The 20497-nt window shown below is 50.4% G+C and overlaps 1 protein-coding gene across 1 annotated transcript; it reads left to right on the forward strand.

The window, feature by feature from the left end:
- The first annotated feature begins 2356 nt into the window (after nt 1-2356).
- Nucleotides 2357-6730, forward strand: LOC100351425 (phospholipase A2, membrane associated). The gene is made up of 5 exons (XM_002716003.6): nt 2357-2458; nt 3550-3599; nt 3806-3950; nt 4188-4294; nt 6288-6730. Exons 2-5 carry the CDS (start codon nt 3560-3562, stop codon nt 6428-6430), a joined length of 435 nt encoding a protein of 144 aa, XP_002716049.1. The 5' UTR covers nt 2357-2458; nt 3550-3559; the 3' UTR covers nt 6431-6730.
- Nucleotides 6731-20497: the final 13767 nt, after the last annotated feature.

Consider the following 20497-nt stretch of genomic DNA (forward strand, 5'->3'; position numbering starts at 1 on the left):
AACTCTGCCTTTCAAATAAATAAATAAATCTTAAAAAAAGAAAACCTGGTATATACCACCTTCACCAAGTGATCGAGGTCAACCTCAGCAGTAACAAGACTTATCATGATCATGGGCCATTGATAAGATCCCTGAGAAGCGCACGTATCATTTCTGTGATATTGCTAAAAAATTGTCTTCCCTCAATCCAATCATAGGAACATATCATGCAAACTCATATTGAGGAATATCCTGGAAAAAAAAATCCCTGAAGTCCATCTTGCTCCTCGGCCATCTCTACCACTGCTGTGGGTTGGGGGCTGCCTCACACCTATCATGGGAAGTCGGTGGTCACAGAGCAGATGGCCACAAAGTCGCTGGTGTCAATCAACTCCAGCCTTCCATATGCTATGAAACATGGGCCGTGTGAGCTGTCACAAGCCAACGCCAAAGCCCATCATACAAGGCAAATGGAAAAGTCACCCTCGCCAACAGCTGCCCAGCTCTGAGGCTGTCCGACATGGAGGACCACGCCATGGTGGCCAACACCAATGTTCATCAGGACGGTGACAATGACACAGAGCTGGCACCACGTGTGGAAAATGCTACAGAGTGTGCACCCTGGTGATCACTGATCCAGGAGATGTTGACAGCATTGGAAGCATGGCAGAACAGATGGAGGAAAGTCAACCAGGCAAAATTTTCCTTTAATAAAACCTGCCAGAGATTGTTTTTGAAAAATCCTGAAAAGGGGTGAAATGGAGAACTCCTGGCTGAGGTTCCCAGGGTCCCTGTGTGTTGGAAAAATGCTATCCCCTGAGTCCTAGACCCAATACTGGCCTGGGGCTCCAGGATCTGTGGCAGGAAGGGTGTTCTGCCTATCGTAGCTACAGATGCTACAGGTGAGGTGTTTAGCCAGCGGGGCTGGTCTAGCCCCGGGCTGAGCCCTCTGCACCCTTGCTCAGGCATGAAACCCACAGCTCCAGGAGGGGAGAGCAGAAGGGCAGGGAGGGAGGCTCCCAGATTCTGAGGCTGAGCTTGCTCACCCTGGTTTTCTGCTGGGTGTTGCATTCCACCAGCTGCGGGCTGAAGCGATGGAAGCTGATGGTCTCGCAGCTGTGGAGGTCAAAGGTACAAGCTAGGGTGGTCTCATCCGAAGCTGCTCCAGGCTCTGCCCCGGCTGCTGCCGGCTGTGTGGCCTTCGCAGCTCTTCCTGGGCTTGCAGCAGCGTTGCCCATCTCCGCCTTCGTCTCCGCCCGTCCTCCTCCCTCAGTGCGTGTGTCTGTGTCCTCACAGAGAACCCCAGTCGGGTTGGATTGGGGCCCACCCCAATGGCCTTGACTTGCCTGCCTGTGCAATGGCCTATTTCCAGAGAATTCACTTTCTGAGGTCATGGGGATGAGGACTTGAACACAGGAAGGGAACCCAAGTCAACCCATAACACTAGCACTGAAGTGAATTCCCCTTCCGAGAGGGAAGCTTCCTGGATGGCTCTCTTTTTAAGATTTGTTATTTATTTGCAGGACAGAATTACAGGGGGGGGGGAGATATGAAGAGAGGGAGAGAGAGAGAGCGAGAGAGAGGCTCTTCCATCTCCTGGTTCACTCGCCAAATGGCCACAATGGCTAGGACTGGGCCAGATGGAAGCCAGAAGCTAGGAGCTTCTTCCAGGTCTCCCATGTGGGTGCAGGGGCCCAAGCACTGGGGCCATCCTCCACTGTTTTCCCAGACCATTAGTAGGGAGCTAGATCAGAAGTGGAGTAGCCAGGACTCGAACCGGCACCCATATGGGATGCCAGCATTGCAGGCAATGACTTTACCTTCTACCCCACAACACCAGGCCCTGGCTGGCTCTTAGGATAGACCAACTACCATTCTCTTCCGGGCTGTGGATTCCCTAGGGGCAGGCCTGGGGATGGCCCCGCAGGTGTCCTGGTTTGTAGGGGCTCTGGGTGTACTTCCTTTGAACGAATGACTGAGAGACTGAATGAAGAGTACGAACAACCTCTTCCCTGTTCCCAGATGGCCCACTGAGTGATGCTCCCTCAGCAAAGGGCCCCCTTGTCTGTTCACGAGTCCACAGCCTGCCACCACAGAAGGACCTTGTCACCTTGAGAGTGGCCGCAGAGAAGCACTGCCCGGTGGTCACACTCAAAGCCAGTAGCGGAAATTTACTGAGTTATAAGCTGAGCCTTTCGGCTTCGAGATGACCTGAAATTTATTCTGGCGCCAGCTCGTGACACGTAAGGTCTCAGCCTGCAACTCTGTTTTGCCAGCTGATGAGGGGAAGACAGGGGATTACTTAGAGGCATGGGTGAGCCAATCACGGAGTCCACCAGTGGACAACACCCATCCCCATCCGCTACCTCACCCACACCCAGCGTCCTAGACGGAGCAGCTACTTAAAGGGAGCTGGAACTCAGAAAAAAAACCAGAGAGTCACACGGAAATAAAATAGCAACTCCAGCATCCTCCAGAGGTAAGTACCCAGAAATGAAGCCTAGTCAAGAGCAGGAGAAAGCCGGCGCCGCGGCTCACTAGGCTAATCCTCCGCCTGCGACATCAGCACTCTGGGTTCTAGTCCCGGTTGGGGCGCCGGTTGCTCCTCTTCCAGTCCAGCTCTCTGCCGTGGCCCGGGAGTGCAGTGGAGGATGGCCCAGGTGCTTGGGCCCTGCACCTGCATGGGAGACTAGGAGAAGCACCTGGCTTCTGGCTTTGGATCGGCACAGCGTGCCGGCTGTAGCGGCCATTTGGGGGGTGAACCAACGGAAGGAAGACCTTTCTCTCTGTCTCTCTCTCACTGTCTAACTCTGCCTGTCAAAAAAAAAAAAAGAGCAGGAGAACTCCTGGCCTTTGGCTGACTTTAAGAACATTTGTGTTGTTTGTGAGTGTGTGTGCATGTGTGTGTAAGCATGTGTTGATACATGGGCACAAGAAAGCCCATGCATAATGTGGTGTGCATGGGAGAGTGAGTGTGGGAGTGTGTGTGTGCATGCGTGAGCTACTGAAGGAGAGTGAGTTTGCACCAGCTCAAGCATGTGTGTGTGCAGGCATGCGTGTGTGTGTGCAAGTGTGCATGAGCATGTGTGAACAGGGTGGGAGCATCTAGCAGGATAGGATGCTGCTTAGCACTGAAGTGAAGTATTCTGGAAGTTTCCAAGCCTTGACTCCCACGTGCAGACACGCAAGCTACATCCAATGGGAGACGCAACCTCTGACCACAGGAACCTCCTGCTTTTCTGGAATGAACTGGGGTTCCAACCCACTAAGGGTTTTCAGTCGTCAGCCTATCGTATAGGGTCTCCAGGGGGCTGAGGGACTCGCGTGGATGACACTGATCCCCAGAGCTGGGAAGGGTCAGGAGGCGGAGTGTGTGTACAGCGTTGGAAGTCACTCCATGTGTCTTCCCTGAGGACAGAGGGGGCCACCCTGCACATGGCTTTGGAGGGGGAGGAGCATGTGTATGCTCTCTGGGGTTGGTGGGTTGGGCGGAGAGCAGGGGCCACGGCAGAAGCTGAGGCCTCCTAGGAGAGCGGTGCAGGCCAATCCATGCGCACTTGTCCCTCACAGGACTCTCGTCATGAAGGCCCTGCTGCTGTTGGCAATGATCATGGCCTTTGGTGAGTGTTGAACCTGACCTCAGCAGACGTGGGGCAGCCCAGGGAGGGAAACACCCCAGACCCGTTTTCCCACCCATTGCTGCTGTCCTCTGTCAGGGGGAGGAGTAGACACTTAGGGGTTGGGGCAGGAAGTTTGGAGAGTAACAGAGGAGGAGGCCACAGGGCCCCGTGCCCCATGCCCAGGCCATTTCTTAATTTCTTTTCAGGCTTGTGGGAGGCCCATGGGAATCTTCTGAATTTCCGGAAAATGATCAAGTTCACGACGGGAAAAGAACCTTCAACCACTTACGGCTTCTACGGCTGCTACTGCGGCCTGGGTGGCACAGGGACCCCCCTGGACGCGACAGATCGGTGAGGCCCCCAGCCCTCCCTTCCCTCCGCTGACTTCCGGCCCCAGCAGGGCTGGTGCTGCCCGCGCTCAGGGGTCCCAGGAGGTGCCAGCCGGAAAAGCTGCCAAGGTGTTAGACTTCTGCTCTAGATGATTCCAGAGCCACTGAGTGTCTCCCCGGGATCCAGGGGGTGACACCACAGGGCACCAGGTCCCCTGCAGCTGTGGGAAGCCCCCCAACAGGATGTGTTCCTCCCCAGGTGCTGTGCTACCCATGACTGTTGCTACACCCGCCTGGAGAACAGTGGCTGTGGCACCAAACTCCTGAACTACCACTACAGCCTCAGCGGGAACACCATCACCTGCGGTGAGTGAGGGCCGCACCGCTGCCAGGCTTCTCCCATGGGTTCACTGAGCGCACGGTGTGCTGGGCGCCGCAGACAGACACAAAGGGACATGGTCCCTGCAAAAGAGGCTCCGAGATGAGTGGGAAGGAAAATGAGAACAGTACACATGAAACACTCCGGAAGGGAGGAAGCGCTCAAACCAGGGCCAGACGCTTAAGGTCAGCCCCGGAGAGCAGCACCGTCTCAGCTGGCCTGGAGCCATGCTGCAGACAGCCAGGGAGGGGCACTGCGGGCATGGCAAGGAGAGATCACAGCGCGGACATGAGGGACCAGAGTGGGTGCAGACGCCACCCTGTGCTGCCCAGGGAGACTGAGCAGGAGGGGGAGTGGGGAGCAGTGACGCTGGGGAGGGAGGAAGGGGCTGAGGCAAGCCAGGCCCCGAGCCCAGGAGGCATCTGGAGTTTGTCCCAGAGCAGCAGGGAGCAGGTGCGCACAGGAGTGAGGGTCACCTGCACTTCAGGACTGGCCCCGCCTGCAGGGTGGATGAGACAGGAAGGGGAGGAGTGAGGGGGCAGGGCATAGAGCAGACAACCGCTGAGAGCAGGTGGGGGTCGGGAGGGGGGAAGGGGTGGAGAATGAAACCAAGATGCATTTGAGGCAGCGCCAGCCCAGTGTGGCGATGGCCTGGGTAGGGGTGGGGTGGGAAGCGCCTGGTCTGTGACAGTGGGGGCACCACGGAGATGAGGGTGGCAGGAGCCAGGGTGGAGTGTGGGGAGGGGCAGTTCTATCAGTGCACAGGGGCAGGTGGGGGGGACTTGCAGCTGGTGGGGGGCGCTGGCCTGGGCCACACTCAGAGGCAGCAGCAGGGAGCTGCAGGGGGTCTGGCGCTCCCCCACTGGGTGGTTCAAGGCCCAGGAAGGAGACAGAGGGGGATGGGCACCCAGAGATGAGGCCAGGTGGGTGAGCAGGTCCAGGTGTCAGTGAGGAGATGACTGACAACACCCACTGGAGAGGGGGGCGGCCATGACGAGGCCAACAGCGCTGCTCGGACCGAGAGGCAGGCAGGCCCCCGGGGGCACAGGGAGCTCTCCAGGCAGCGTGACGACCAAGGCAGAGGAGAGCCGGCCGGGCAGTGGGAGAACGCGAGGACGGGACCGGCAGTGGAGACTCTGAGTGGAGAGCCTGGCGCTGCAGGGAGCAGAGAGCTGGGGCTGCAGGGAGGGTGCTGGGGTCCCGCACAGGGGATCCAGGCTGGGCGGGAGACCGTGGCCTGCGCCCACACCCCGAGTCCTGGAGGGTCAGGAGCTCTCTCTCCACCATGGCCTCTCCCTGCGGGCAGGTCCCAAGCAGCAGGTGCCGACTGACAGTGGCTGGGAATGCGGCGCGGCCGACTGCCGTGTAAGGATTCTGGGGGAGGCAGGGCCGGGCCTGGGGCAGCTTCTCAGCCCCAGCATCCGGGACCCAGGCTTCCCCAGCCCTGGGCTCTGCTGTCCTGGCAGCATCCACGCAGGGCCGTGCAGGCAGCGGCTGGGGCTCCAGCACAGCGGCCCCACCCTCTCGGGCGGCTCTCCCACTGCTCAGCTCTGTGTGGAGGCAGGAAGTGACTCCTTCCCAGAAGTCCTCACCGGCCTTCCCTCAGTGGTTCATTGGTCAGCACCAGGTCACATGATCCTAAAAGACCAAATATAACCAAGGAATAGAGGGTTCATTTCCAACCCAACCATTCACAGTCCACTTGCAACTCCGAGGGGTGGGACCTTGCCCCTGTTACATGTCTGCTAAGAGGAAATGAGGATGATTTTTAGGAAGACCTGTGAAGACTCCCAGTGCGTGACTGCTGGGAGCTCACGTCCTGAAAGCAGGAATTCTGTCTCCCCCTCCATCAGAGGATCTCCCGTGTGGGTGTTGGTCTGACCCTGGAAGCTTTGGAGGCCTAGGGTCCATGCTGCACCCCACAGCAAGCTGCGGACCCCCATGACCCCCTGTCCCGTGTTTATTTCCTTGTGATTGCAGAAGACACAGACTACTGCCGGAGTCAGCTGTGTCAATGCGACAGGACCGCTGCCTACTGCTTTGCTGCCAATCAGAATACCTATAACAAGAAGTACGAGTACTATTCCAACAGCCGCTGCTCCCAAGTCAAGCAGACTTGCTGACGGGCCCTGGACACCTGCTGCCCCGTGCTGAATTTCCTTGTCTCACACCCACTCCCACCCTCGCCCACAAGACCTGGTCCTGGGGAAAACACTCCTGTCCCACCCTGGAGACAAGGCAGGAGCCCTTCTGTGCCCACCCAAGACAAGAAGTGCCTGCCTGGGGTGGGTCTGACCGGGCCCCTTTCCCTGCTTCCTTGGGCAGCTGGGCATCTCCCCAGGTCCCGCACTCTCCTCCAAGGCCACTCCCTGCTTAGCACTCAGAGCTCCACCCTCTTCTGAATAAAGCAGTTCCCCAGCAAACCTTGTGTGTCTGGGTGTGGGTTGGGTAGCAGGGGCACTCTGCTCTGTGGGCTGCTGTTGGGCAGGACAAAGTGGTAGAACACAGTACAGCGCGGGAGTGAAAAAGGCAGGCTCAGGGGCCAGGCGGCTCTGCGCTAACCCCTCTACGCCACCACCCTAGCACCTGGTGCTCTCTGTAAATGGCCGTGAGGTGGGTGCCTCCTGCAGGGGCTTCCTTGAGAATGCAGGGGGCTGTGGGGGTGAAGCGCTGGGGTCCAGCTTTCTGCAGCTAGCATGGGGCACAAGTATCCTCTCCCTTCTGCATGCCAGCGCACCTCCTGTTGGCCTCCTGGGCTATATGGAAGTTGTCAGAATCAAAATGTAGTCACTCTCATCAAGGCCTAACTAATGCATGCATTCCTGAGAAGAAGTAGTCACTGAATAGAAGTATCAATAGAATGGAAGTATTCACTGTCAGAACCACAGCCTTGCACAAGGGCTGTGCACCACGCACAAGAGATCCCTGTGCCAGATACACGTGCTGGAGCAAAGTGCTTTGTCCAACACCTTAACATTCCTCGTTAGGGCTTCTAGAATGTTCTTTGCTCTCCAGAGATAGATAAGAAATGAACTAAAATTCTAAAGCATGAAAGAAGTTTACCTTGGAGACCCAGACCCAGAGGTAATGGCTCTATTTGGTCCATGTTCATGCATATTTCATGCATTTTCTGAATCAATTGGAAAAGCAAAATCTTAAACTGCAATTAAAGAGTTAACATTTAAAAATTTTTAGCTCTTGGTGTATCTATGTTGCATCTCCTTAGCTTTATATTACAATAGATAATTGAAACAAAAATGGGGCAAAGTTTGTTTAAAAGCTTGGCTTTTGGTATTTCTGCCAAGGGAGGAACAGAAAATTGTCAAGGGGTTTTGCAATGTAGACTTACTCAACGGCAACCTGGACCCTAAAAGTCATCCACTTTGAAAACAAAAATGTGGCCTTACCTGGCTGAGAGTGGCTTAGGGTGTGAACACGTCTGCCTTTTTCACCACCCCCCATGACTTGATCAAAATCTTGAGCCATAACAGAGCTGTCTGGCCTCAAACTCAGCTTTGTCTACTGCATGAGCCAGGAAGCACCAAGAGCAATCGCAAATCACCTTTGAAACCATTTTGGAAAATGTTCCCACCTGCACTGATCCATCAAACAAGCCAGACCAGTAAACCAAAGAAAGGATTTTGTGGCCGGCGCCGCGGCTCACTGGGCTAGTCCTCTGCCTGTGGCGCCGGCACACCGGGTTCTAGTCCCAGTTGGGGCGCCAGTTCTGCCCCAGTTGCTCCTCTTCCAGGCCAGCTCTCTGCTGTGGCCCGGGAAGGCAGTGGAGGATGGCCCATGTCCTTGGGCCCTGCACCCACATGGGAGACCAGGAGGAAGCACCTGGCTCCTGGATTTGGATCGGCACAGCGCGCAGCCGTTTGGGGGGTGAACCAACAGAAGGAAGACCTTTCTCTCTCTATCTCTCTCTCACTAACTCTGCCTGTCAAAGAAAGAAAGAAAGAAAGAAAGAAAGAAAGAAAGAAAGAAAGAAAGAAAGAAAGAAAGAAAGAAAGGATTTTGTTATCAAAGTCAAGGTTGGTGGGAGGGTGGTGGCTCCAGCCAGTCCTGGCGAAAATGAAAACCTGTAAGAGTGAGCCCTGAACTCATTTGAGATTGAAAAACCTGGCAGAAATAGTGCAGGTGGAGAGTGAAAAAGCCTTGAAAATCTAGCTGCTGTGTGAACTGGCTTCCTTGAAAATGTGGCTCACAGCCTACAAACAGCACCTGTCAGGGTGGGTGAGTCTTCAAGTGCAGCCCTAAAATCAGGGAACCTTTTTGTCAAAAACGTCTCATGTTGTCAAAAGACATAATTTGATTTCAATCATTCTTTATAAACTGCTGTTTTTATATTACCCCCCTTTTCTGTCTCATAACTAAAATTCTAAAAGGAAACTGAGGCCGGCGCCGCGGCTCACTAGGCTAATCCTCCGCCTTGCGGCGCCGGCACACCGGGTTCTAGTCCCGGTTGGGGCGCCGGATTCTGTCCCGGTTGCCCCTCTTCCAGGCCAGCTCTCTGCTGTGGCCCGGGAGGGCAGTGGAGGATGGCCCAGGTGCTTGGGCCCTGCACCCCATGGGAGACCAGGAAAAGCACCTAGCTCCTGGCTCCTGCCATCGGATCAGCACGGTGCGCCGGCCGCAGCGCGCCGGCCACGGCGGCCATTGGAGGGTGAACCAACGGCAAAGGAAGACCTTTCTCTCTGTCTCTCTCTCTCACTGTCCACTCTGCCTGTCAAAAAATAAAAATAAATAAATAAAATAAAAGGAAAGCGATACAATTTTTGTCTAGACAGGCGTTTTTCCTCCTGTGCATGTTGTCTGCTGTGTCTGTGTGGTGAAATTGCTCATGGAATTCTACTCAGATTGCCTTTCTGTAAGTTAAAAGTGATAAGATTATAGTAATTTGGCCAGCGCTGTGGCATACCAGGTAAGGCTGCCGCCTGCAGTGCCAGCATCCCATATGGGCGCCGGTTCATGTCCCGGCTGCTCCACTTCCAATCCAGCTCTCTGCTATGGCCTGGGAAAGCAGTGAAGACGGCCTGAGTCCTTGAGCCCCTGCACCCATGTGGGAGACCTGAAGAAGCTCCTGGCTCCTGGCTTCGGACTGGCTCAGCTCTGGCCGTTGCGGCCATCTAGGGAGTGAACCAGCGGGTGGAAGACTCTCTCCTCTCTCTCTCTGTCTCTCTGCCTCTTCCTCTGCCTCTCTGTAAATCTGCCTTTCAAATAAATAAATAAATCTTTTAAAAAAGATTATAATAGTTAGCCCAAAAACCTTCTAATTCACCTTCCTTAAGTAAAATTTTCTGCAAATATTGTTTTAAATTTGTTAGGAAGCAAATTAGAGTTGCTAGCCTGTGCTCTGGCTGGGCCTACTGGCCAGGAAGGGGTGCCTGTGTTCCTGAGAGGTGAGAGGGCAAGAGAGCGTGACTGTGACCTAGGACAAGTGACTGTGACTGAGGACAAGTCTGCCTCGGGAGCTCCGGGCTTCTGTGTCTCGCCTCAGCATTTGCACTCTCCGCGTTTTGCTTTGGCCAAGAAGTAACTTGAAATGATGACTTCGCTTGCCTAATACCTCCGTACTCATCCGCGATCTAGTGTTCATGGTTAGAATGAAGCAAATTAGGAGAAGGTAAAAAGGATAAATATGTATATGTATTCAATTAAAATTTAAATTTATAATCATAAATTAGGTAATACATACAAAATATCTCAGTCATTCCTGAGTAAGTGAAATATTGAGGCATTGATTGCTTCGTAATAAATTCAAGTACTCTTGGCTTACAGAATTCTACCAAAAAGACAATATATTTGAGTATATTAATAGTTACTATTCTATGTTGAAAAATGTTTGCTCTGTTAGAGAGCACATGTCTTTACAAATTATAAAATACAGTTGGGGTGGCACTGTGGCGCAGTAGGTTAATCCTCCACCTTGCGCCACCGGCATCCCATATGGGCGCCAGTTCGAGTCCCGGCTGCTCCTCTTCCGATCCAGCTCTCTGCTGTGGCCTGGGAAAGCAGTGGAAGATGGCCCAAGTGCTTGGGTCCCTGCACCCACTTGGGAAACCCAGAAGAAACTCCTGGCTCCTGGCTTTGGATCAGCCCAGCTCCAGCTGTTGCAGCCATTTGGGGAGTGAACCAACGGATGGAGGACCTCTCTCTCTCTCCCTCTCTCTGTCTGTAACTCTACCTCTCAGATAAATAAAGAAATAAATAGCACACTCACACATGGTGGATCATGTCACAAACACCTCATCACTTCCATCCTCGCGTTCTGAGAGTTAAACTGTACCTATATAACTCATGACACAAAGTACACTGGAAACCAACGTGGGAGAGGTTTTTGAGGAACGCAATTGAACAAAATATTTGTATTAAAAACCAAGTAATTGTGTCTCGGTCAAAAAAAAACTGTAACACCCTTTCGAAAAGTCACTTGCAGAAAGGAAATGACAAGAGGACAGATAGGAACACGCACCCAGAGGGAAAGACGCAAAGGAGCCGATAAATGTGACCGCGTGGTTTGGGTAAGGAAAGTTTAAAACGGGAGAGAGACTGTTTGTCTACGAGAAAGAATGCTGTGAGCTAGAACAAAGACTTCCTCGGAAAGCGGGATGACTGGGCTCCTCCGGAACAGGAAGAAGGGGGTAGCGGGCAGCCCAGACGGTGCGGGCAGAGCGCACAGGGTCGGAGCGGGCGTGCAGCCTGTGAGCCTCACGCCCTGTGCGGCCGTGGCGATCAGTAGGAAGAAAAGACAAGTTTTACTAAAAACTGAGCTTCAGTCGACTGATGTGAAGCCAGGCTTTAATTCTGTTTCGGGGAGGCAGGTTTTCCTGCTAGGAGCTTTTTCCTCTCCGGATCCCAGTTTACAAGTCTGACGCTGGAAACGTTTGTCCTCGGTGGATGTGGACGGTCCCGTGTGGGTCCCGCGTGTTCACCTTCCCAGGGCGCCCGCCCTCCTGTCTGCAGGTCCTGTCTGTGCACTTGTGTTCTGCCGCGTAGGATGCGCATGCGCAGCCCGGCCCAGACGCCCGCAGGTGCAATTGCGATCCAGCGCCCCCACCACGGCTGCCCACCAGCTAGGCCCTGGGCTGCCCACCAGGAGAAGTGACCATAGGGCGGGAGGCGTTCCTTTACCTTTAGGCACCTGGCCCAGCATAATTTCCTGTGCTGATGGGATCTTCTAGGTTTTCTATTACTTCGTAAAACTGACCTGACCGGAGTTTAAGAATTATGTTGCTTCCATCTGCTTTTGAAGTTATTGTAGTCACTCTGATTAGATGAGTGACTGTTACTTCATGAAGATCTGAATCCTTAATTAGACGTTTTAAGCCTTTCGGCATTTTTGTCATTCTTCCCTGAGGGTCAAAATTCTAAACTCAATCTTTTTTATTTTAGATTTTCCAGTGGGTCCCTGGACATTCCCCCAGCTGCCTCTCACCGTGGGAGATGAGGAACTAAGCACGCGTACTTGGTGTGATGGGGTGCAAGGAAGCTTTGCCACGTGATGAAGTGAAGCTAGGTCTGGGTACTGGTGTGAATGCTCTAAAGAGTGTCTGAAATTCACAAATCTGAGGCTCCTGGTGTGACACTCTCGGTTCAGACCACCGTCTTCAATACTGTTTGCAGCGAAAGCAGCTGCACTTTCTTGTTGAACTCTGATCAGAATTTCTCCCATGGCTGTTCCAGAGTGGACTCTCTAAAAGCATTCGGAGTCATGTACTTTTTTTAATTAAAAAATCTATTTTCATTTCATTTGAAAAGCAGAGAAACAGAAGCACAGATATGGGCGGAGGGAGAGATCTCCTGTTTACTGGTTCACTCTCCAAGTGATTGCAACAGGCAGGGTTCCGCCAGGCCACAGCCTCATGGAAGTCCATCCAGGTCCCCTACATGAGTTACGGGGACCCAGGTTTTTGAGCCATTGTATGCTGTTTAAGTCATAAAATCATTCATGGAGACCAAACCAGGCGAGAGTTACTTATATGAGATGGAATGAGCTGGTAAAGTTTATGGAGTCTTGTATTTGATTTAAAATGGTGTTGGTTCTTCACTATTTCTGTTTTCTGGATGTAAGGATTTCTCTTTCTTAGCCTATTTTCCCAACAAGTTTTGTAGACAGTAACATCAGTGTTTACTTTTCTCCACTCTGATGTCTCCAAAATTCAGAAACCACTCGTGACTGTTTTGATTTTCCATGGAAACGTGGTTGTTTGCATACATTCAAGGGCGGTTGTGCTCTTGTAACGGCATGCAATGACAAACATTGCTTTTAAATCTTTGATCTTTAAAATTTTGGACGAGCATGAAATACTCCTGTACTTATGGGGTATGGTGCAGTATTTCAACAGACACAGACAGAATAAGCCACGCATACCAGCCTGTTAGTCCTTCCTCTTCCCTTATAATGGACAGCAGTTACCCCACCGTTCTGTTCTGGCCCATGATCTTCACCCAACAGCACTGTGGCATCGTTGTCAGTCTCTGGCCATCATTATGGGATGCACGTTGAATACATATGTTTACTTCCACGTGAGAGACAACGCATCGTGTTTGTCTTTCTGTGTGAGTCCCGCACACCTCACTTGGCATAATGATCTCCAATTCTGGCCCTTTTGTTGCAAGCATCAGGATTTCATTCTTTTTGATGGCTGAGTAGTATTCCACTGGGTATGTATGCCACATTTTCCTTATGCATCCTTTGATGCACATCTAGATTGCTTTCGTCCCTTTGTTCTCGTACATGAGTCTTCAGTAAGCTTGGGAGAGCAGGCCTGTCTCCTGTGCTGACTGTGTCACAAGACTTTCCCAGAAGTGGGAGGGTAAAGTCACATGGTGGACCGACTTCCAGTTATTGGAGGAGTCTCCATACTGGTTTCCATAATGGCTGCACTAATTTGCATTCCCACCCCAGCATAGTAGGGTTCACCAAGGTTTGTTAGGTTTTATCTGTCTCACAACAGCTACCCTAGCTGGGGTGAGATGATACCTCACTGCGGTATTTATTTACATATCCCTGGTGACTAGCAATATTGAGCATTTTTTCATGTGTTGGAAAGAATGTCTATTTAAATCCTTTTCCCATTTCTTAACTGCATTTCTTGCTTTGTTGTTCTTGAACTTCGTGAGTTCCTTAGATATTCTGGACATTAACCCTTTACCAGATTGTTATACGGGGTGAAAAGTGGGGCCTTGCTCCAACTCGTGGAAATCCAGTTTTCTAAGCACTATTTGTTGAAGAGGCTGTCATTTCTCCAGGGAGGGTTTTCAGTGCCTCGTCAAAGGTAAGTTGATCATAGTGGATTTCGTCTGCTGTTTCTTGCTCTGTTCTGTTGGTCTAAATGTCTATGTTTATGCCAGTACCAGGCTGTTGTTAAAATAGTCCTGTAGTGTGTCTTCAAATCAGGCATGGTGATGCCTCTAGCTTTGTTACTGTTGCTCAGCATTTCTTTGACTATTTGCAAAGGTTTTGTGTTTCCATGTTAATTATTCTCAAAAGATTTATTTATCTATTTGAAAGGGAGTGTTACAGAGAGAGAGACAGAGAGATCTTCCATCCTCTGGTTCACTCCCTAGATGGCCACAGCTGAACTGGTCTGAAGCCAGGAGCTTCTTCCAGGTCTCCCACAAGGCTGCAGGGACCCAAGGACTTGGGCCATCTTGTGTTGCTTTCCCAGGCACACTAGCAGGAAGCTGGATTGTAAGTGGAGCAGCCGGAACTCAAACTTGTGATATAGGATGCTGGCCCTGCAGGTGGCAGCTTAACCTGCTATGCCACAAGGCCAGCCCCTTCCATATGAATTTTAGGATTGTTTTTTCTAATTCAATGAAGAATATCATTAGTATTTTGATGGCGGTAGCATTGAATTTGTAAATAGATTTAGATAGTTTGAAAATTTTGATAATATTTATTCTTCCAACCTATGAACATGTGATGCCTTTTTTGTGTGTCTTCTTCAATATCTTCCACTGGTGTTTTGTCATTTTCATTGTAGAGGTCTTTCACATTCTTGGTTAAATCCCAAGGTATTTAAAAATTTTTGTAGCTATTATGAGATCTTTTTAAAAAGATTTATTTATTTATATGAAAGGCAGGGTTACAGAGGGCAAGAAAGGCAGATAGAGAGATCTTCCATCCTCTGGTTCACTCCCAAAATGACCACAATGGCCAGAGCTGGGTTGGTCAGAAGCCAGGAGCTGGGCCTCAGGAGTTTCATCCAGGTCTCCCGTGTGGGTGCGGGGGCCCAAGCACTTGGGCCATCCTCTGCTGCTTTCCCAGGAGCATTAGCAGAGAGCTGGATCAGAAGTGGAGCAACCAGACCCAAATCAGTGCCCATATGGGATGCCAGCATTGCAAGTGGCAGCTTTACCGGTCAAGTCGCATCACCGGCCCCAGCAAGGGATTCTTATTAGTTCTTTCTCAATGACATTGTGTTGGTGTATAAAAATACTACTGATTTGGATGTGTTGATTTTGTATCCTGCAATTTTGCTTAATTCATTTATCAGCTCTAATAGTCTCTTGGAAGAGTCTTTTGGTTCCTCTCTCTATAAGATATCTCTATATTAAAAATCTGCAGTGCCGGCGCTGTGGTGTAGTGGGTAAAGCCACCGCCTGCAATGCCAGCATCCCATATGGGCACCGGTTCAAGTCCCAGCTGCTCCACTTCTGATCCAGCTCTCTGCTATGGTCTGGGAAAGCAGTAGAACATGGCCCAAGTCCTTGTGTCCCTGCACCTGCGTAGGAGACCTGGAAGAAGCTCCTGGCTCCTGGCTTTGGATTGGCCTCACTTTGGCCATTGCAGCTATTTGGGGAGTGAACTAGCAGACGATAGACTCCTCTTTTTTAATAGAAAGCTCTTATTTAATAAATATAAATTTCAAAAGTACAACTTTTGGATTATACCGGTTCTTCCCCCCATACCCACCCTCCCACCTGCAAACCATCCCATCTCCTGCTCCCTCTCCCATCCCATTCTTCATTAAGAATCATCTTTAATTATCTTTATATGCAGAAGATCAACTCTATATTAAGTAAAGATTTCAACAGTGTGCACTCACACAGACACACGAAGTATAAAGTACTGTTTGAAGACTAGTTGTACCGTTAGTTCTCAGAGTACAACACATTAAGGACAGAGGTCCTACATGGGGAGCAAGTGCACAGTGACTCCTGTTGTCGATTTAACAACTGACACTCTTATCCAGTAATCACCTGAGGCGCTTGTCATGAGCTGCCAAGGCTACGGAAGCCTCTTGAGTCTATAAACTCTGACCTTATTTAGACAGGGCCATAATCAGAGAGGAAGTTCTCTCCTCCCTTCAGAGAAAGGTACCTCCTTTAAAGATCCTTCTCTGTCTCTCCTTCTCTCTGTAACTCTGCCTTTCAAATAAATAAAATCTTCAAACACACACACACACACGCATACACACGCACACACACGCACACTGCAGGCTGAGGGAAGAGGTGGGGGCTGGCAATATCTCCCACCTGCCTGTGAGGCGCTGTAGAGGAGCTCAGTTTCTTTTTCTGTTCTTTTTTTTTTTTTTTTTTTTTTTTTTTTTTTTTTTTTTAGGCCAGTGCCGTGGCTCACTAGGCTAATCCTCCGCCTGCAGCGCTGGCACACCAGGTTCTAGTCCCAGTCGAGGAGCCAGATTCTGTCCCGGTTGCCCCTCTTCCAGGCCAGCTCTCTGCTGTGGCCAGGGAGTGCAGTGGAGGATGGCCCAAGTGCTTGGGCCCTGCACCCGCATGGGAGACCAGGAGAAGCACCTGGCTCCTGCCTTCAGATCAGCGCGGTGCGCCGGCCACAGCGGCCATTGCGGGGTGAACCAACGGAAAAGAAAGACCTTTCTCTCTGTCTCTCTCTCTCACTGTCCACTCTGCTTGTCAAAAAAAAAAAAAAGATTTATTTGAAAGGCAGAGTTACAGAGAGAGCTAGAGAGCGAGAGCGAGAGAGAGAGAGAGGTTTTCCATCCGCTGGTTCACTCCTCAAATGGCTGAAACAGCCAGAGCTGTGCTGATCCAAAGCCAGGAGCCAGGTGCTTCTTCCAGGTCTCCCGTGTGGGTGTAGGGGCACAAGGACTTGAGCCATATTCTATTGCTTTCCCAGGCCATAGCAGAGAGCTGGGTCAGAAGTGGAGCAGCCGGGATGCTGGCGCTGCAGGCAGTGGCTTTACCTGCTATGCCACAGCACCATCCCCAGTAAATAAAATCTTAAGAAAAAAAAGAAAAGAAATGTAGTCATGAGACAGAGAAATATAGTAATATAAATCACCAACTTATAAAAAGATGGTTGGAACCAAATTCTGTTTCTGGCACAATGGGACAAGTTAAGGTTACCTGTTCATATGGCAAAACTTTAATCTTTCTTTTTCTTTTTTAAATATTTACTTACTGATTTGAAAGGCAGAGTTAGAGAGGGAGGGAGAGACAGAGAGAAAGAGAAATCCATCTGTTGGTTCACTCCTCAAATGGCGACCATGGCTGGCTGGGACTGGACCTGGCCAAAGCTAGGAGCCCGGAATTCCATCTAGGTCTTCCGTGTGGGTGCAGGGGTCCAAGCACTTGGGCCATTCTCCACTGCCTTCCTAGGCTCATTAGCAGGGAGCCGGATTGGAAGTGGAGCAGCCGGAACTTGAACCAGCTGTGGCAGGTGGTGGCTTACCCTGCAGGCCCATGACATCTTTAAGTCTTATTATCAGGCAAAGCCTTTCCCCTAGCAGCTTTGTTTTTTCCTTCTTTTCAGTCTCAAGTGGATTTTGGGGCTGACTGTGGCGTGTTTACGTTGTCACTGGGACTGACTGGAACAACAAAGCCAATAACAAAATTGCGTCTCTTCTCTGTGTTGGCTTTGTTTGCTTAACTCATCCACCTGGCTGGGAATCACTTTGTGAAACAGTTCTTTAAAAGGTGCAGGGTTGGGGCCGGCGCTGTGGTGCAGCGGGTTAACGCCCTGGCCTGACGTGCCAGCAACCCATATGGACATCGGTTCAAGACCCGAGACCCGGCTGCTCCACTTCTGATCCAGCTCTCTGCTGTGGCCTGGGAAAGCAGTAGAAGATGGCCCAAGTCCTTGGGCCCCTGCACCTGCACAGAAGACCCAGAAGAAGCTCCTGGCTCCTGGTTTCGGATTGGTGCAGCTCTGGTCACTGTGGCCAATTGGGGAGTGAACCAGTGGATGGCAGACCTCTCTCTCTACCTCTCTTCTCTCTGTGTAACTCTGACTTTCAAATGAATAAATAAATCTTTTTTAAAAAAAAAGTTCCAGGGTTTTATTTCCTGGCCACTGTGGCAGCCAAAGACCTTTGATTATTGCTCAAGATTTTGACCAAGGCCTGAGGTCAAAAAGTCAAGAGCGTCTCACCACCTTAACTATGGGCAAGGCAAGCGAAAGTCTCATTTCCCAAAACAAGGATTCTTAGGTATGCTGGTTGCCATGGAGCTGCTTTAAATTGCAGGATTATTAATCTGACAGTGTTTTCCCTTATCTTGGCTGAAATACCGTAAGAAAAACTTTTTAGCTGGCATTGCTCTATTTTTGTTTCAGTTTGTCTTTGTCTTAACATAAGTAAAACTAAGCAGATTCAAAATAGAGGAAAAAATTAGAGAGATAGACCAAGAGCCAAAAGACCTGTTGTGGTCTAAGAATTAGCCTTTCCCATTGATCTTTTTTTTTTTAAAGTATATGTATGGAAACAGAATATAAAATAGCTGGTAGAGTCCCCAAGGGGAACTTCCCTGAGTGCATTAGAATTTCTGGACCCCACTTTGCCGGACTGTGAGAAGCGACGCCATCTTACAGCCACACTGCTATCTTAGGAGCTCAGCCGTCAGCCCACACTCTCCCAAGCTGCACTGCTATCTTAAGAGTTCAGCCGTTAACCCAAACCCTCCAACTATCTAAGCGTTCAGCTGTTTGCCCAAAGCCCCGGCTTTCCTCATGGAAAACTGGTGTGGTTTTGGGGTAGATGGGCCTGGTTGGTTCTCCTTGCTCATGGGTCACAGTATGAAGCTGTAGTTAACTGGCCTGCACCCATCTTGACATTGCTCGTGTTGCCTAGCTTGCCCCTGTCCTCCCAGCCCCTGGTAAAGGAGACCAAGGAGGCAGCTTTTAGGATGTGAGCTAAGGGGTGCTCAGTCCCATCCCAAATCTTTGGAGGCCTCGGCGAGAAATCTGTCATCACAGGCATGTTCTGACAGTGTCCACTCCCCCATGAGATGAGGCAGTGGCCATGAGTAGAGCTACATTCTAGGTAGGATCAGACTTGATGACCACCTTACCCAACCTACCTATACATTTTGAAGTCTTTAGTAAAACTTTTTCTCTCTCCCTTAGTTTGGTTTGAGAAGAGGGGTTTTGCCTGCTCACTGTGCCTCATAGCAAAACAAATGTCACTATAAGATCATGTTATAATTTAGGTTCTCATTTTTGGATACACTATTTGGTCTTCTGTATGTGGGGGGCATTACTACAGAAAAAGGCTGGGGACCAGAGCTGTGGCGTAGCGGGTAAAGCTGCCACCTGCAGCACCCGCATCCCAAATGGGCACCAGTTCGAGTCCCGGATGCTCCTTTTCTGATCCAGCTCTCTGCTATGGCCTGGGAGAGCAGTGGAAGATGGTCCAAGTGTTTCGGCCCCTGCACCCATATGGGAGACCTACTGGAAGCTCCGGGCTTCAGATCGGCCCAGTTCTGGTCTTGTGGCCATTTGGAGAGTGAACCAGTGGAGGGAAAACCTCTCTCTCTGTCTCTCCCTCTCTCTGTCTGTAAATTTACCTCTCAAATAAATGAATAAATAAATCTTAAAAAAAAAAAAAAGGCTGGTCATCTTTCTATTAGGTCTGGGGATCAAGTTGTATATCCTGGAGGAGATTCAGCATACAGAGTCAGTTTTCCATCGAGAGAATAGAGGAGAAACAAGGCCGCAGGCCAGCCTCCCAGACTGCTTACCTTGCCTGTCTGGGCTTTCAGACTCAACAGGTTCTCATCACGTGGCCACGGCCTGGGTTGCTGGGCTTAAGTAGTGTTCATGTACTCCAGCTCCAGTCACCTCTATGTCTCTTTTAGGAACATTTTCTCCATTTGGCTGGACCTCCTTTTTTGATTTGACTTAATTGATTATGAATGCATGATAAAGCAGTTACAGGCAGCCATGCACAAGAACTCTTTTTTTTTATAATCTCTTGTTCTTATTTAATTTTGTTGGAGGTTGACACCAGTGACTTTATTTTGATTTTTACTACTTCCTCGTGGTCAAAATCCTTTTTGAGCACATCGTTGATCAATCGCCTTGCGGCCAGCTTTTATTTGTCCCTCATTGCCAGGTCAGATTTGACCTGGTTCTTGATCTGGTGCCCTGTAGTGGGAGAAGAGGGAGCTGCCCAGGAGTCAGCGTCAACAACCCTTTGAGGCACACTGAAGCAACAAAGAGGTTTTAGGAGAAGGGATCCCAGGGGCAACTGTCCCAGGAGCCCGTTGTTAAACTTAGCTGCCCCAAAGCACTCTATAGCTACAACCTACATCACAGAAAAACGTCCTTTGGAACCTAGAAGAGGAAACATTTAAACAGAATCAACAATACTTTAATTTCCATGAGCAGTGGCTTTGCAATTTTTTTGTAAGAAAACCTGCATTTAAGAACATTTGTTAGAGCCTTTTTCATAAATCTGATTGTGTTTTTAGAGAAGAATACAAAATTGAAGATGACAAAAAACTTTAAGTAGCCATGGTTAAAATTATAAAACTCATTCATCGACACACGTTGTTTCCCTTCAATCTCTGAGAGCAGAAACAATCTTGTAGGCCCCGCGAGGGAATTTTACAGGTTTGACAAAGTGCTTTGCTTTGCTTTCACCAGGGGATCTGGTTACAGGAATCTGTGAGTACCAGACGGATGGCTTTGGTGCAAGGTGGTGGCTCTGGCACAGGCATGCACACACCACCTGGCTTTACTGATTTTGATACAAACAACTCCATTTTGATTTCTGACTTGCTTCACATGGCCCAGCAGCCCAGTGGGACTTGCTTTGGCCTGGGGTAGAGCAATATCTGGGTTCCACTCTTAATAGTTCTGGTGGCTTTGTACCGGCCATTAACCCAGTGTTCTAGATTCCCTGAATCTCTGTTTTCAAATAAACCCATGCAGGAAGCATCGATTCTGTCTGTAGTTTGAAGAAACAAACAAGCCATAGGGA

This window comes from Oryctolagus cuniculus, chromosome 7 (assembly GCF_051225735.1).
Source record: "Oryctolagus cuniculus isolate XC-2025 breed Fujian yellow rabbit chromosome 7, ASM5122573v1, whole genome shotgun sequence".
Taxonomy (NCBI): Eukaryota; Metazoa; Chordata; class Mammalia; order Lagomorpha; family Leporidae; genus Oryctolagus; species Oryctolagus cuniculus.

What these genes read in the sequence shown, in the direction of transcription:
- LOC100351425 (XM_002716003.6), top strand. Translation starts at nt 3,560, where the DNA reads ATGAAGGCCCTGCTGCTGTTGGCAATGATCATGGCCTTTG. An exon ending in GGCAATGATCATGGCCTTTG is followed by an intron (nt 3,600 to 3,805) that starts GTGAGTGTTGAA and finishes ATTTCTTTTCAG; the next exon opens with GCTTGTGGGAGGCCCATGGG. An exon ending in CGGGAACACCATCACCTGCG is followed by an intron (nt 4,295 to 6,287) that starts GTGAGTGAGGGC and finishes TTGTGATTGCAG; the next exon opens with AAGACACAGACTACTGCCGG.